The 14,617-nt window shown below is 33.7% G+C and overlaps 2 protein-coding genes across 4 annotated transcripts in view; one reads left to right on the top strand and one right to left on the bottom strand.

Annotated features, from left to right (window-relative positions):
- Nucleotides 1-4,342, top strand: part of LOC148653436 (cysteine-rich motor neuron 1 protein) — a 53,347-nt gene extending 49,005 nt beyond the window's left edge. For both annotated transcript variants that reach the window (XM_088648446.1, XM_088648445.1), the window contains one exon: nt 49-4,342. In XM_088648446.1, coding sequence (XP_088504572.1) covers nt 49-240 — 192 coding nt within the window. In that variant the 3' untranslated portion in view covers nt 241-4,342. The remainder of the gene's footprint in view (nt 1-48) is intronic.
- Nucleotides 4,343-5,125: 783 nt separating this feature from the next.
- eif2ak4 (eukaryotic translation initiation factor 2 alpha kinase 4) overlaps nt 5,126-14,617 on the bottom strand; it is a 34,050-nt gene continuing 24,558 nt past the window's right edge. For both annotated transcript variants that reach the window (XM_088648443.1, XM_088648444.1), the window contains 8 exons: nt 11,447-11,533; nt 10,742-10,854; nt 10,145-10,203; nt 9,113-9,210; nt 8,288-8,356; nt 7,635-7,679; nt 6,401-6,519; nt 5,126-5,585 (listed from right to left, as the gene is read on the bottom strand). In XM_088648443.1, coding sequence (XP_088504569.1) covers nt 5,528-5,585; nt 6,401-6,519; nt 7,635-7,679; nt 8,288-8,356; nt 9,113-9,210; nt 10,145-10,203; nt 10,742-10,854; nt 11,447-11,533 — 648 coding nt within the window. In that variant the 3' untranslated portion in view covers nt 5,126-5,527. The remainder of the gene's footprint in view (nt 5,586-6,400; nt 6,520-7,634; nt 7,680-8,287; nt 8,357-9,112; nt 9,211-10,144; nt 10,204-10,741; nt 10,855-11,446; nt 11,534-14,617) is intronic.

Below are 14,617 nucleotides of genomic sequence, written 5' to 3'. Positions count from 1 at the left end.
AACAGCTTTGACTGTAAGTGAAGTAATAAGTTTCTTCTGTCTTTCCAGACAGTCATTCTGAAAAAGCATGTGAATACGAATGCTGTGGTTTACATGGAGCCCTCAAAGGAAAACAAATTTCAAAACGTCAGGAGTGACTGCACAGTCAGCTTCACAGCAGAAGGCAGCTCTTCCAATGGTGATAGATACATCATCCCTAGAGCGAAAGTGAACAACAAGCAGAGTCGACTATTGGGTTAGAACTATGATACTAAGAAAACTCCTTGGGAACGAATAGGTTTCCTACATTTCTACAATGATTGTTAAAAAGCATACCTTGGAAGTGAGTCTTTGATAAAACAGATGAAGATTGTCAGCCTGACATGCAAGATGGAACACTTCACAGCTGTGACATTTCCGTGAATTTTAAAGCTTTAAAATGTCCCATTATTTTATAAAAGGAAGAAGTAGCCATACTTGCTTAGCATTGTCTTATGCATCTCATGAGTTTTCTTCAAGAAATTAGCTCAGATGGCTTAAGGAGGTAAGCGCATATATAGATTAGTATATAGATGTAACCAGTTTGAAAAAACTGGAACACAGCAGAAATTAAAGTAATGCTTATGACAAATTAGTTACAACATATTTTCACTATTTTTAGTTTCTTACAGTTGAATCAGTCCTTAATTTCCTCCACCTAAAACATCCAGTTGTGATGTATCTATTCCATTTTCAATCTTTTTAAAATTTCACAGCTGACAGGACACAATGTTCTGGAATTAGCAAATAAATAAACAATGTAATGATAGCAGATGAGAAAAGAAACAGAATCATGAGAAGCCCATTAAATACTTCAGAAGAGTAAGGGAATAGTTTACTTATGTAAACTGAACAAAATGTCGCATAAATCCATCCAGCTGTCAGAAATCTGCTTATACCTGGGGTCTATTCTGGAGGCATAGAGCACCAGGGGACAGTGGTCGTTGAGCACACACACACACACCCACACAGGCACAACTGAGTAGTTAAACTGGGTTCCACAGAAAACATGTGTGGAAGATGCTAACATATATGGCTGGCACATTTCTATAATTGCAATAGTGTGCACAGTTATACATAATAATGTTTTGTGTTTCCAGCTTTGTGAAAATATCCACGCTATTTTTAACAGGGCAAATAAAAATGTTGTGATTTTCAATTGCACAAGAGAATTGCAGAATTGGGAGAGAATGCAAAATTGTCACCCTAGTATAAATGATTGTTCTGATTTCAGTTGGACTATGCTTGCTTAGTGCAATAACTACTCTTATACAACTTGGAATAACAGAAATCAACTTTGCAACACAGTAAAGCTGGACTGAATAAGATGTAGATTGGCTATCAACAAAAAATATTTACCATAGAGTCTGCTTATTATAAGTAATTTGATGCAATGTAATTTCTTAAATTGTGGTGAGAAAAATTTACTAGAATGGATTGGGCTTTATTAGTATGTTGAAAATCCATATACAGTATATTATAAAGTTAAATTACATTGGAGAACTGGTGCAGTATGTTTGTTCTCAATCATAGAGCTAAGCCTAAATTACACCAAACCTTCAGCTCCTTTGCCAACCCAGTACATTTAGAAGCATCTTGTATCAACATAATGGAAAACCACCATCACTAAAAGCTTTTAGTCAATGTAATTCTGCATTCAGCTAGTTGAGCAATGTCTAAGAAGTACTGTTTTGCATTTGAGTTAGCAGTCCCAAAATGTGACGTGTAAAGTACATTAGATTGTCTCGCCCATAAAACAGTAGTGAATAATAAGTGAAAGACTCATTTGGCATTATTAATTTGAGGATGAGTCATAGAGTTAAATAGATGACCTTCATGAAAAAAGCTTATGATGCATGATCTGTTTTAAGATGATTATTTTTCATGAACTAAATTTTATTATCTCAATCTTATTAATTTTTCAACTTCATCGGTGCCAACTTGTATTTTTGTTTTTAAAGAAAACAGTAAATTACTCTGAGGGCTTAAATGAAAGAACCTATGAAACATGCATTAAAAGTGGTTTGCAAATCTCCAATTTAGTTTAAAAATCAAAAGGCAGCACTCTCAAGTAAAACTGAGTGCAGAAATGGGGCCCAGTGATAAACACACTGGACCACACATGGTGTACTTCAAACTGATGCAATCAAGTTTAGGTTAAGGAAACTCTGCTTCATATAAAAGGCATCTTATCTGTATGTCTTAGGTTCCTCAATTAACATGTAATAATGTATTAAAAGACAAACCTGCAGTAAAAATCAAGGGTAAACTTTTACCTAGAAGGCTGAAAATTGATTTATTTTCTGTGATTACTTTAAAGAAACCCAGAACAGAAAGATTTTTAGCTATTCTTAGTCTTTTAAGTTTGGAGGCTCATCTCATCAGGAAACACATTGATTTGCCAATCAACCAATGTGTTGAAAACTTTCACAGAAGGACTATTTCTGTGAAAGTAGTCAGTGCAGGGAAACAATGTTGACTGCTAAATTTGTTTCTTCTTCATTTCTTCTTCATTCGTCTTTAAATGGGCTATATTCAGTTCTTGCTGGCTTAGATTAGTAAAAATACCCTTTTTCTTTTTTCCTTAATCATAGCTGGCTTCAGGATTATTTATACATCTTGATAAAGTACTTTATATCTAACTTCCATTTTTCTGTATTTCTGCCATGATTAAAATGTTTGGAATGACTTGAAGCAGACACAGTGCAGACAGTTACTGTACAGGAGATAATGAAAAGAAAACGTCTTTTTATAAAATGCTATCAATGCACAGTGGTAATGTATTTAGTTACTATGGTATAATGATTGATATTATTTAACATATTGTAAAGCATTTTGAAGCTCCTGTGGGGTAGGGCTCTTACTTTTTCTGTTTCAATGCTTTTCCCATATGAGAGTCTGTACTTCAATCATAACCTTTAAATAAGCCTTCCATTGTTTTTTGTGTAAAGGTTAAAAGGTAACAAAGAACAAATTGTATCAGTAACAACCTATCCACCACCAGCAGCTAACCAAATATTACACACAAAAAGGAGTTGACTTTTGCTTGCATGAACTGAGCCTCAATCTTAAACCTATAATTTCTAATTACTTAGAAATCTCTAAACTCTGAGGTCTAAGCATACAGAATTCCTTGTTCAGCTATAATGCTTATCCATCTAAGTTTCTTCATTTTATTTAAGCTGGCTTTAAATGTCTGCATCTGATTAAATCCAAGTAGATGTTTCTTCCCAAAATGCAATACCAGGGGAGGCACAACATTCATAACAATTAAATGTCCTAGTAAAACTGATATTAAAAACAAAATCCTTCACAATTAATATGACCAGACCCAGACCCACGATGGTAGCTGTTAAAAGGAAAAAAGCCTCTGGCACCTCAGAGGAATTTGCGATGGACAATGTACAATGCACAATGCATTATAGTGAACAGAGCTGTGAAATATTGCTATTTTTTTTAAATGAAGTTTAAAATTTTTTGAAGAATGTGTATTTATCAATGGCGCTTGTACTGCTTATGATCCTCCTTAGTTTGTGTATTACAAAGAAATTGCAGGTTTTCAAAACTAAGGAAAATCATTGTGTTTTTTAATTTTATATAATGTGCCTTCATTTAAAGGGGTTTTATTTTCCATACCCTGCTGTTTCAGCCCTGCAAACAGTAAACTTTGTCGCTCTTATGCACCTATCATACGTCTCAAAACTGCTTGAGGGGACGACTATGCTTAAAATCGCTTATTAGCTATATTTTTTTGTGAAAACTGTTTCAGTGATGCATATACAGAAGTGTTAAACTGGCGGTGGGATCTGTCTTTAACAGAAGAAGATATTGTAGTGTCTGTCTCTGAAGTTCAAAATATAACACAGGACTACACATACTGTACTACACAGGAATTTGTGTATCATTTTTTAATGTTAACAGAAAACAGATATGGGTCAATTCAGTTTTTCTACAAACACATGCTTTAAGAGAACAGGCTACCTTTAAAAGCTTTTGCTGTTGCAATTCCGAAGTGTAAAAAATGGTAGTCTAAAGTAGATGAAAAAGAGTACCTTATTTATTTTTTCACATAGCTTTATTTATTAATACTATAGTATCAGAAGCTAATGATTGTTTGACTAGTTAAAAGGTGGTAGCCAATGCTGCTGTATATTTCTAGAATTTTTAACTTCTTATTTTGTCTGCTTTATTACCCAGAAAATGTAAAAGTGGCTTATTTATTTCCCCAATTGCAAACTATGTAAATATGCAATTCTTAGATACTGTATTTGTAACATTTACTGCTTTTTTTTCCCTTCTTGAAAAATAAACTGTGTGAACAAAACACTGGACTACAGAATTTTTAGTGTCTGCAGAAATGATAACTCTGAAACTGATTTATCAGTCCCTCCCCACTTCTGATTAATAAGCGTACCTGAAATGTAACTGCATATTTTATCACAATGCTGTGGTTGCATCTGGTGTTATCACCATGAACAGGCTGCAATTTAAGGCAAGGATGTGTCTCTTTAAGATTAAACAATTAGCACTTCAACTGTATTCCTGACATTCGGCTCTACCTGCAGATATTTGATGACAAGACTGCTATGGTAGCCTCACAATCCTGGTACTACATTTAAGAAAATTCTATGTTTCAGCCTTCCCTACTATCAACGATATTTAACTTCTATGAATATCTAACCTCTGAGCCCAGAGAAAAATAAGTCCTGGATATAATTTAGAAAATTCTTTATAGCCCATAACAGGACACCGACATTGTGGTCAATTTCATGGTACCTTTGGGAGAAATGCTGTTTTGTTATTGCATATAAGTTTATTAACCAATTGAACCACTAACTGAACAAATGGTAATTTAATAATTTAATCAATAATTTGATGTTTATCTTCCATTTTCTGCATTGTAGGAATATGCTACTTTTTAACAAATGTACAAAATAAAAAGGTTATAGTAAACCAAAGTTTAATTAGCTAAAACGAGGACTCTGAAGCTCTACCTTAAGGTTAATATCTCAAGAAACCAATACAAATTAAGTAATGTTACTAAACTGCTTTTAAATCTATTCAGTAATATTAATAAGAGGAATGGAAAAAAATACACCACAAAAGGTAAAATAGAGTATGTTTTAATATGACACATCACCAAGATTACCTTTTATATAAAACTAGTCTCTTAAATACAGTATAACAATACAAATCTGACGTGATGTATTTTTCATTCTTCAGATGATCTAATCACTGAACATTTTAATGATACATAATCAATTAAAAAAAATTACATGCCTGCTACCTTACAGCAAAACAGGCAGACACAAGACCTGTAAACTCTTCCATCCTTTTCCTACCACATTGAAAAAATGTTATTTTGAGTCTTATTATTAAATGCATACTGCTTTTTCACAGATAACTTTTTAAACTGCAGTTATAATATGGTACAAGGAAATGCACCTAAAGCAAAAATCCAGTTTCCAAAACAGATATGACACTTTTGTGTGCACCTTAATCTTGACCCTCAAAGGAAAATCTTGTAGTAGTCTTCTTTGTAGCTATATAAAACAAGAACAGCAACCCTGAAATGATAAAAGAAATTACTAGTCCATATATTTTGCAGATGAAATTGAAGTTGATGCATTAAAGAAAAGAATCTCAATGTGAGCTTTATATAATAAGAATTTATTTAATTACATATAGATACCCTTGATTGCAGGTTTCTCAGCATTCAGTTAAATCATTAAATGATAATTTTATTAATTTCTTCTTTATGAAACCATATTTTCATTTAAAGTTGTGGGCTGTTTACCGGATCAGATTAAGAAATTGACAGAAAAAAGATCTGAAAACAACTCCTTAAAAAGTAAGTTAAATGATTACAATGAAATTTACATTTCTAAAAATGCATCACTTTCATAAAGCCACTTCACAATTGGTATGGCACTCAGCAGCTGGTCTCTTATGACACTGGTGGCTTTTGGCTTTGCAGTCAGATTTCTGAGGCCCACTTCAGAAGAACAGTAGATAAACCACAGTTTTAACTTATTGACAAAAACAAATTTAACTGTTTAATCAAAAAGTATAGTGTCACTTTGAACCATGAGAACTTTTTCTGTAACCAGCTTCTACCTTGAGTTGGAGCAAATATTTCCCATTAAAAACAGCAGCTCACTGTTAAAAGAAGAAGTAGAATTCTATACAAATCCCAAATTTTGTTATTTGCCTAGAGGTTCACTACTTTTAATAAAAAAGGATCATTTTAATTGAATGTAAATAGGGATAACAGATGGAAAACTCCATGAGAGGGCAGTCTAAGCAGTTTTGTAAAGACTAAATCAATCTTGAACACTACAAAGCATATTTAGGTAACATTACTTTTATTTTGAACACATACCTTTTAACAAGTTTGAAATGATGGATTTCCTCACAGATAGATTTTAAATAGCGCTGCTTTGGATGTCGAGATAGCAACTGCTTGACACTGGCATTAAACATCTGCTCATCCCCATCACACTGAAACACAGAAAACATAATGTATATGAGGGCTGTAGAAACAATTATGAAAATAAATTATATATGAAACATCATGCAAAAAATACAGAAAATGTTGTTACCCAGGTGTACAATTAATTTCCACTGGATTAATTATCAATCTAAGCCACACGAAGCAAGAAATGCCTTGCACCTAAAAATTTTCTTCTATGCACTGTTTAATGTGTTGAAGACATTTTTTAATGAAATCTGTTTTTTTCATTTGCTGTGCTGTCATTTATTCTGATCTTTCACTGGGACTCAATTCACTTTTCACACACTACTTCACCTACATTTTATTTGTTTGCAGTAATACAACTCAGAAAAGCATTACAGTATGGTCATTAGTCTGTTGAATTCTGAAGTTTTCAGACCTGTATGTTATTCAGAATGTTAATTATTTCTTTAACATGTTATAATCCTTATCATTCTATCTACAAAGCTGCATCAGTTAATGTGGTTTAATGAATGAACACTTGCTGTAAGGTGCCAGAGGAATTCTCACAGTATCTTGTCTTTTAAAGCACACCAGTCTCTAAACATTTAACTTTTTCTTTGGGTAATAATATTAAATACAAAGCAATATCTGTAGTTAAGGTGATTAAAGGAACACATTTTACACCAGGCACTTATTATACAATAGGTAAGGTGGAAAATGGACTAAATAACTTAAAATACAAAGGGAAGGCACTGGCCTGTCGTGAAACAAAAGCCTTTTTAGGAGTTCAGCCATGATACCAATGACAGAACTTATGCCGTAGAAAAGAGCTATGGGGTCTTTTTCGGTTATTAAAAGTCAACACCTCCCACAGCAGTATGAGAAGTGAGAACACTTTCTTCAGTTTTGCCAATTGTCATCTGTACAGGAAATGTCATGTTTACCCTCAGAATACTTCACTTCTCACTTCAGGTGATTCTTCTAACACCAACCTGCTGAAAACCTAAGTGTTTTTCTTTTTTGGCTCCAACCAAGACTTTAAGCTTGGTGCAAGACTGATCTATGACTCACCTTGTAAAGTTCCAAAGTCTGCTCCAACCTGCTGAAAACCTGGATTTGAATTTAATATTTTATATACACAAGAAAAAAAAATACTAACCTCCAGTGACAAGCAGCTAATTAGAATTTCCCTGGGCAGCTCAACCTGCAATAAAGAATGCATACAAGAGACTTAAGGTGGCTGAATACAAGGTTTATAACATTTCTCACAAGAAAAGTAAATTCTCCTCTGATGAGTGGGCAATATTTTCATTTTCTGTTTGGCCCATGTTTTGAGGCACAATTCAACTTGATTATTATTTCTGAGACAGATGAAACTGCATAAAAAATGCTTCCCTCCTTTAACATAAACATAAAAGTATCAGGCTGATGTAATGGTTGCATCATGCTTGAAAATAATTCAAGTAAGCAATATCAAAGACAAATAAACTAAATTCAAATTTTGTAATTAAATTTATAGAGATTTATAGAAAAATACTATTAGACATAAGATAAACAGGCTGATAAGGTAAACACATTAAACAGAATCAAACACTGATTTTGTCTGTTTATTCCTCTGTAGTAACTGGAGTCAGATTTTAGTTATTTAACATGGGGAAAGATTTTGAAATCCCTTAGCAATTCAAAGTGCCAGAAAATACAAAAACGACTTCTCTTTTTTTATAAATGTGTTTTCTTAGCTGTACTTCTTATTTAATGATTACACGCATGAATTAAAGCAAAAAAGAAAATATTACACAATGATTCACTCACAGCTAAAACTTCAATATCATTGTTCTTGTTTTGCAAATTACTGGCAAGATTCTGCAGTCTGGTTTGTATCTGAAAAAAAATAAAACGGCTCTCATGAGAACAGAAGATTCTGGAATATAAAAACTTTAAAAAGATTTAATTTCAAATGTTTTGTATCATGATCTACACTAAGCAAGTTAAGCACCAGCAGCATGATGACATAATGTTGTCATCAGCTTTAAAGGGCAAAAATGAATGCCATAGTCAGCAGGCTTCAAAGTGGCACAGCTAAGTGGGTAATGAATCTATAAAGTTCATTGTAATGTTACCCTGCAGTAATTAGGTTTAAAAAACAGACTTTTAAAACCTTAACTAAACTTTCTGATCATTTTTTTTTTTTTGCTATAGCACATATAAAACTATGAATCCTCACCAATATTGCAGATTTCATTATATTATGACATTTCTGCTAAAATGATGTAAATCAGAAGAAAGGCATGCAATGTTCAACATGTCATTCATTTGCTATTACTTTTCATCTTGTTAGAGAATGCACTTGCAGAATTTGTAAATACACAGATAAAGAGAACAAAAAACACAAATATCTCAAAACCTAGTGGGGTTTAAGTGTGAAATAACACTACTCTCTGAGGCTAGTGGTCACTTTTACTTCTGAAACCAGACCAGGCTGTTCCGTTGGCACAGTGTTGGCACAGCACTTTGGTGATAATGTCAACCTTTACCTGCAGGTTAATTATTGAGCAATAATTCACGAAACCATTCATAGAATAAAGTAAAAAAATCAGAAACCCAAAATCAAAAGATGGATGGAAAGAGAGTGTCAACCTGTGTTTCATAACGCCGTCTTGTGCTGGCGGAAATTTTCTCTGGAGAGATGACATTCACATTCAGCATTGTATTGCTCCCATGTGGCTCGGACGATCCTACAGAAGTGGATTTTTCAAACATATTTATACATTAAAAACCAAGTAGTTTAATCTCTAATGTTGCAATGGATTGGAAAATTGATTATTTTTATACAGTATGAGACTTATGAGCTGAGTTGGCATATTTTACATCTGGGAGTGAAGAGATGCTGTCAGAACAATTTCAAAACCAACTATCGAACCCTAATATTACCACAGACATACTTGAAGGAGTAAAGAAATAGAAATATAATGATAATAAAATTGATGAATGTGATAATAATGGTCCACTAATTAAGTATTCCATTTGAAAAACATTTTTCACAGTCCCAAGTTTACAGCTCCTTCAAATTAAGTCTATGGTTACGTTCAACCTTGGCTCCAATCAATTGTGCAGTAAACAGCACTTCCTGGGGGACAGTTCTCAGAATGGTTCCTTGCTATTAAACCAAGTAACAAAATCTCTAAACAGATGGGAACTTTTAGTGCCTGTTAAAGCAACTGCAGTGACTCAGCAACTGAAAAAGGTGCTGATTGACAGGACATATTTTCTACATTTAACCTCCTACAGTCACACCTTTCACTGGCCTAGTGCATGTGTCCCACGAAAATGCACTTCTTGATTCTAAATTACAACTCAAAAGTACACTTTCAGGACAAAGAACGTTAGTTCAAGATTTCAACTTTACAAAACGGAGAGCCATCCTCAATATAAGGAACAGATTTTAATTTATCAGTGCATTTCTGTTATCTTTTCTTTAACATTCTGATACATATATTAAAATGCCTACTTAAAAACCATGCAACACAGTGAATCCTTAAACAAAGCTCATAAATACAACACATTTGTAAGACATTTGTCCTTTAACAGAAAGAACATTTAACATCTCTTCAGAGGTAAATAATTAGGTTACACAATGGACCACAAAAGCATGTCATGCAGACACCCTACCTGAAGTAACCAAAAGTGATCCCTTGGGGTTCTGAAGTAAACCACTTTCAGAGTTTTCTCTGTAAAGTACAATATGAAAGAATTACTGAAATGAATAGACATAACTGTATGTGAAGCTACCTTTGATAACTCTCACTTACATGCAAGGCAAATACTTTTCAATAACTTTTTTTTAGATCATTAGTACTTGTTTTACAGTGACTTAAAACATCTAGGTCCATTTCCTCAAAGCTTTCTGAATGACATTTAAGCCTTCTATCTGTTATGGAGCTGAAATGTGATCAGGAAATACTACAAAAACAGTATGGAAAAATATAAAAATCAGATTACAAATGGCAATTTATTTTAAGATAAAATGCTTGGAATTCCATGTGTTCAAATATACAATTACAAGGGATGATCCACTTAATGGTGGGTTCGTTTGCATAAAGTGAGAATCTAAATGCAAGAAAACGAACTTGAAATCTCCAATAAATATTAAGTTTTAAATGTGAAAATGGCACTCCCCCCAGTTTTGTATTCTATATAAAATGTTCTGTAACTTACATGATATCTTTAAGTAGAAATAAAAAATAACTTTAGCATGAGTTCTGTCACCTGGTACTCCTCTCGTCATTCAATTTGGTCCGACATTTCTGAATGATGTGATCCACCAAGTCCGTCTCTGGAATTCGTTTTTCTGATTGCCTGTCCTTTTCAAATGATTTGACCTATGAAAAAAGAGTAAGATAAAACATTGTGTGCTTAATCTTTTCTCCACAAAGTGCCTCCCACTTTCAAAATATTTTACTGGCCATACTCATTTACAATCTTGAGTTTTAGATCATTTCATAAATGGAGGAGGTATTTAAAATAGGCTCTCTTCCTTTTTCAAGGAATATCCTCAAGATTAAGAGGTCAAAGGTAAGTAATGAATTTCAGAGCAGACATTCAAAGCCCATCTACAACAACATGTAAAGGATTCTCTTATCCACATTAAATCCATGTTAAAATTAAGCCATGCAAACATTCCATGTTTATGAGTGTGATTACAAATATTAAACATTTTTTGTTGCTTATAGTTTTGGGAGAGGGTTTTTTCAAATAAAGCCAAACAATAAGATCACATATGTAACGTCAGGACTTGGAAATTACTTCTAAGCATTCCATGATTTGAAAAGAACTTTATGGTTTGGCAAACAATGATGCAATAAAGCAAATGTAGAATATTTTAATAACTTTCTGGCCTCAGAATTTCAATGCTAACTGACACCTATTTCCTCATGCTTTAAAAATATTTTTTTTAACTAAAATTATGATTACCTTGATGTAGTTGCCTTCTTTGTCAGAAACAAGTGCAATGCAGGTGATTCCAGCTTGTCTGCAATGTTCCTGAACAGTTTCTTGAGACTATCGAAAGAAACAGAAAAGCACAAGAAGTGTACCAAGAAACACACATTATCATAATGATGGTTTCTTCAATTCTCTGAATTTTCAGGAGATTTGCTGTCCACCTGACTTTGTTGGACCCCACCGAGATGGCTCTCTAAATAGCTTGTGTTTGTTGCAATATAAATGAAGCCATTGACAGGCCCTTCTCCTACATTTACTAAAGGAGATATCATGGAATAGTGGAATACTCGGGGGCTCTGGACCCATGCCAAAATGTTTTAGTTTCATGTTCCAAATGTAGACATTGCTCTTGCATCCCTGAGCTCACCTGATCCAGTCCAACCATGTGTAAATGTATAAATGGTTACCAGCTTTGCTGGGGGTGAGAGGAGTGATGGAACAGAGCCCCTTCCAGGGGGTGTCTTCTACAGACACAGAAAGTAGAATATGCTCCAGCCCAATAAACCTTTAATTTGTGATGAATCTTATGCTTTGCTTTTAAATCAACAATATCTGTATCTCAGTAATACAAGTATGCTTGCATAGTATACTTTACAAGAGAAATCCTAGTCAATGTAACACTGAATTATATTTTAACAAATGTCAATCATTGCTAGCACTCAAAGGCTACATTTCATTTAATTTGGAAGTGACAGAGCACCTATACATTTGGAGTGAACCTCCAGAAGTACACATAAATGTTTCAAGTTGTGGCAGTAATAAAATGGTTATTCATTCACCTCTAAACTTTGATGGCTTCACAAATACGATTTGCGGTATGTCTAATACCAACTTATAAAAAACAAATGTAAGAACTTGTTTACTAACTGCCTTAATGCAGGAAATTGACCTTTTTAGCCAGGGCGGAACGGCAACAGAAATATCCTTTAAACAGATTACTGGTATACATACATCCAGACCACTGTTCTAAAAATGCATAAGGGAGTACCAGTAAAATCTAGTCAAACCCAAAAGTGTACCCGTTATACTGTAGATGACATGAAAGTGAACAGTGTGGTTAGGAGAAAGTAATGTAATGGCAAACTAATATGAAAGAAAAATGGGATATTACTAAACATCAGTCAAATGCCAAGCTAACTTTATTTCACAAATAAGAAGCCCACTGAGACGTTCTGGTGAGGTATTCCTTTATCATTATACCTCAATATAAAATTACAATGTGTAACATTTTATAAACCTTAAAAAGACATTAAATTAAGAAATGTGAAAACACTTAATCAATGTACCAGATTTGGGTGCCTCTCTGACCGATTATTTCAACCTTATTCTTCAGGAATGAGAGAGAAGCTTGTGCTTACAATACTGCAACACCTATTGATTTTCACATAGCTTCCACTTGCCAACTGTTATATGCTGCTTAATGAAAATATGTATTTCTTTAAAACTTCAAATACTTGAATCCTGACCAGGTTTTTGCTGAATGCTTTATGGTAGCATATGGAAGCATGACCAAATCTGGGTAGCAAAATTTACAAAAAAGATAGAATGCTCTGGAGTCTGAATTATCCCTTACTGGATTTTTTAACTGTAAACCAGGACATGTGCAAGGTGTTAACAATGAACATCTTAAAATGAAACAGTATTGGGCATCTGAACAATGGTGCAGTGCTATAAACCTTTTTTGCTTATTGATCATGCAGTGTAACAAGCTTGTGAATGATGAGTCCTACAGTTTCAAGTTATAACTGTAAAAACAGAAGAAACTAGCTCTCTTGAAATTTCAGGGCTTGAGGGGGATATAACTTTTGGCAATTCAGAAAGTCCAAACTGAAGCTAGTGAGAGAGGCCAAAGAAAGGAGAGCTCCCTACTGTAAGTGCTGCCAATTTCTGGGAGAAGCACAAATCCAACTTATAAGTGCTGTGTTGCAGTAAAAACGTCAGAGACACACAAAGAACGTGACAGCAGTGAAAAATACAGCAAGATAATCCGTGACATTACAATAATCTCATGACATTACATGACAATATTATCAAAAAAGGAACTGCCTACTCTTTGAATATTAAACACTACAAGCACCTGATATTGTGGTAATTCACAAAAAATGTGTCTGAACTCAAATTTAGATTTGATAAAAATTTTGTGCTGAAAAGAATATCGGTCACATACAGTAGTCTATCATTGGTATTGTACTTGCAATTGCAAAGTGAATTAAATAACTGAAGACACAGGATGCTAATACCTCTGTGTGTGCCTCTACAGACATCAATGAACTTATACACTTAAGTAGCTATGTATTTTATTTTAGGTAATTAAATGATCATCAGTTGAATGCATATGTTCAAAATGGGATGTCACTATGCCATCAGTGTGATCTAAATTATTTAAAGCAGATGGGGATAAGAACTTCTAATACACTTTTACTGCTCATGTTATCCATTGAGATAAGTAAACCCCAACTAAGTGGAGACAGCCAAGTGCTTTGACACTTTGGAGTCTGGAACTGGGGGTCAGCACAGGTGACAAATTACAGAAAGTGGAGAACAGAAAGGAATAAGAGAAGAAAATGGAAAGAAGACAGACAGGAGCGAGGAAGTTTCAGCACTTAAATATCTTCACCAGCTGGATTTCTCACTGTTGAACAAAAACTTATCAGGTACATCGAATTGGAGGAACTCAAATCAATTTTGCAGAAAAGGAGCCAAAATAGTTACACTTGTGGAAGTATTATTTCTGTTGTTACCAGGCAAAGTTTGTCATTCTTATTTATATTTGGGTGTAATTTTGTACAGGGACTGATAGTTGTCTTCTTCTAGCATTAGTCTAGATTTAGGTTTAGCTGGAAGATTTATTTTCAGGAAATAACCTTATTTTTTCCAGATAAAGATTTGTGGCTACGTCTGACTTTATTATGGTTTAATCAGAATAATTAAGGCTGTGAAAGCCTGTTTAAATATTTGAGCTCAGGAACTAGTATAAACAGTTCATGTTTGACTTTAATAAATCCTTGTTTTATTAAACTACTGCCTGATTATTTCACGCAAAGAAATAAAGAAACTATAGACCTAGCTCTGTATTCTTGAACTATATGAAATTATTTGGCTTTTAGAATTCTTTGTATTTTTGGTGTGTGAACTGACTAT

The sequence above is a fragment of the Lepisosteus platostomus genome, chromosome 10 (assembly GCF_059453375.1).
Source record: "Lepisosteus platostomus isolate fLepPlt1 chromosome 10, fLepPlt1.hap1, whole genome shotgun sequence".
Lineage (NCBI taxonomy): Eukaryota > Metazoa > Chordata > Actinopteri > Semionotiformes > Lepisosteidae > Lepisosteus > Lepisosteus platostomus.
Note: the sequence above shows the minus strand (reverse complement) of the source record. Positions and strands in the feature narration are given on the sequence as shown.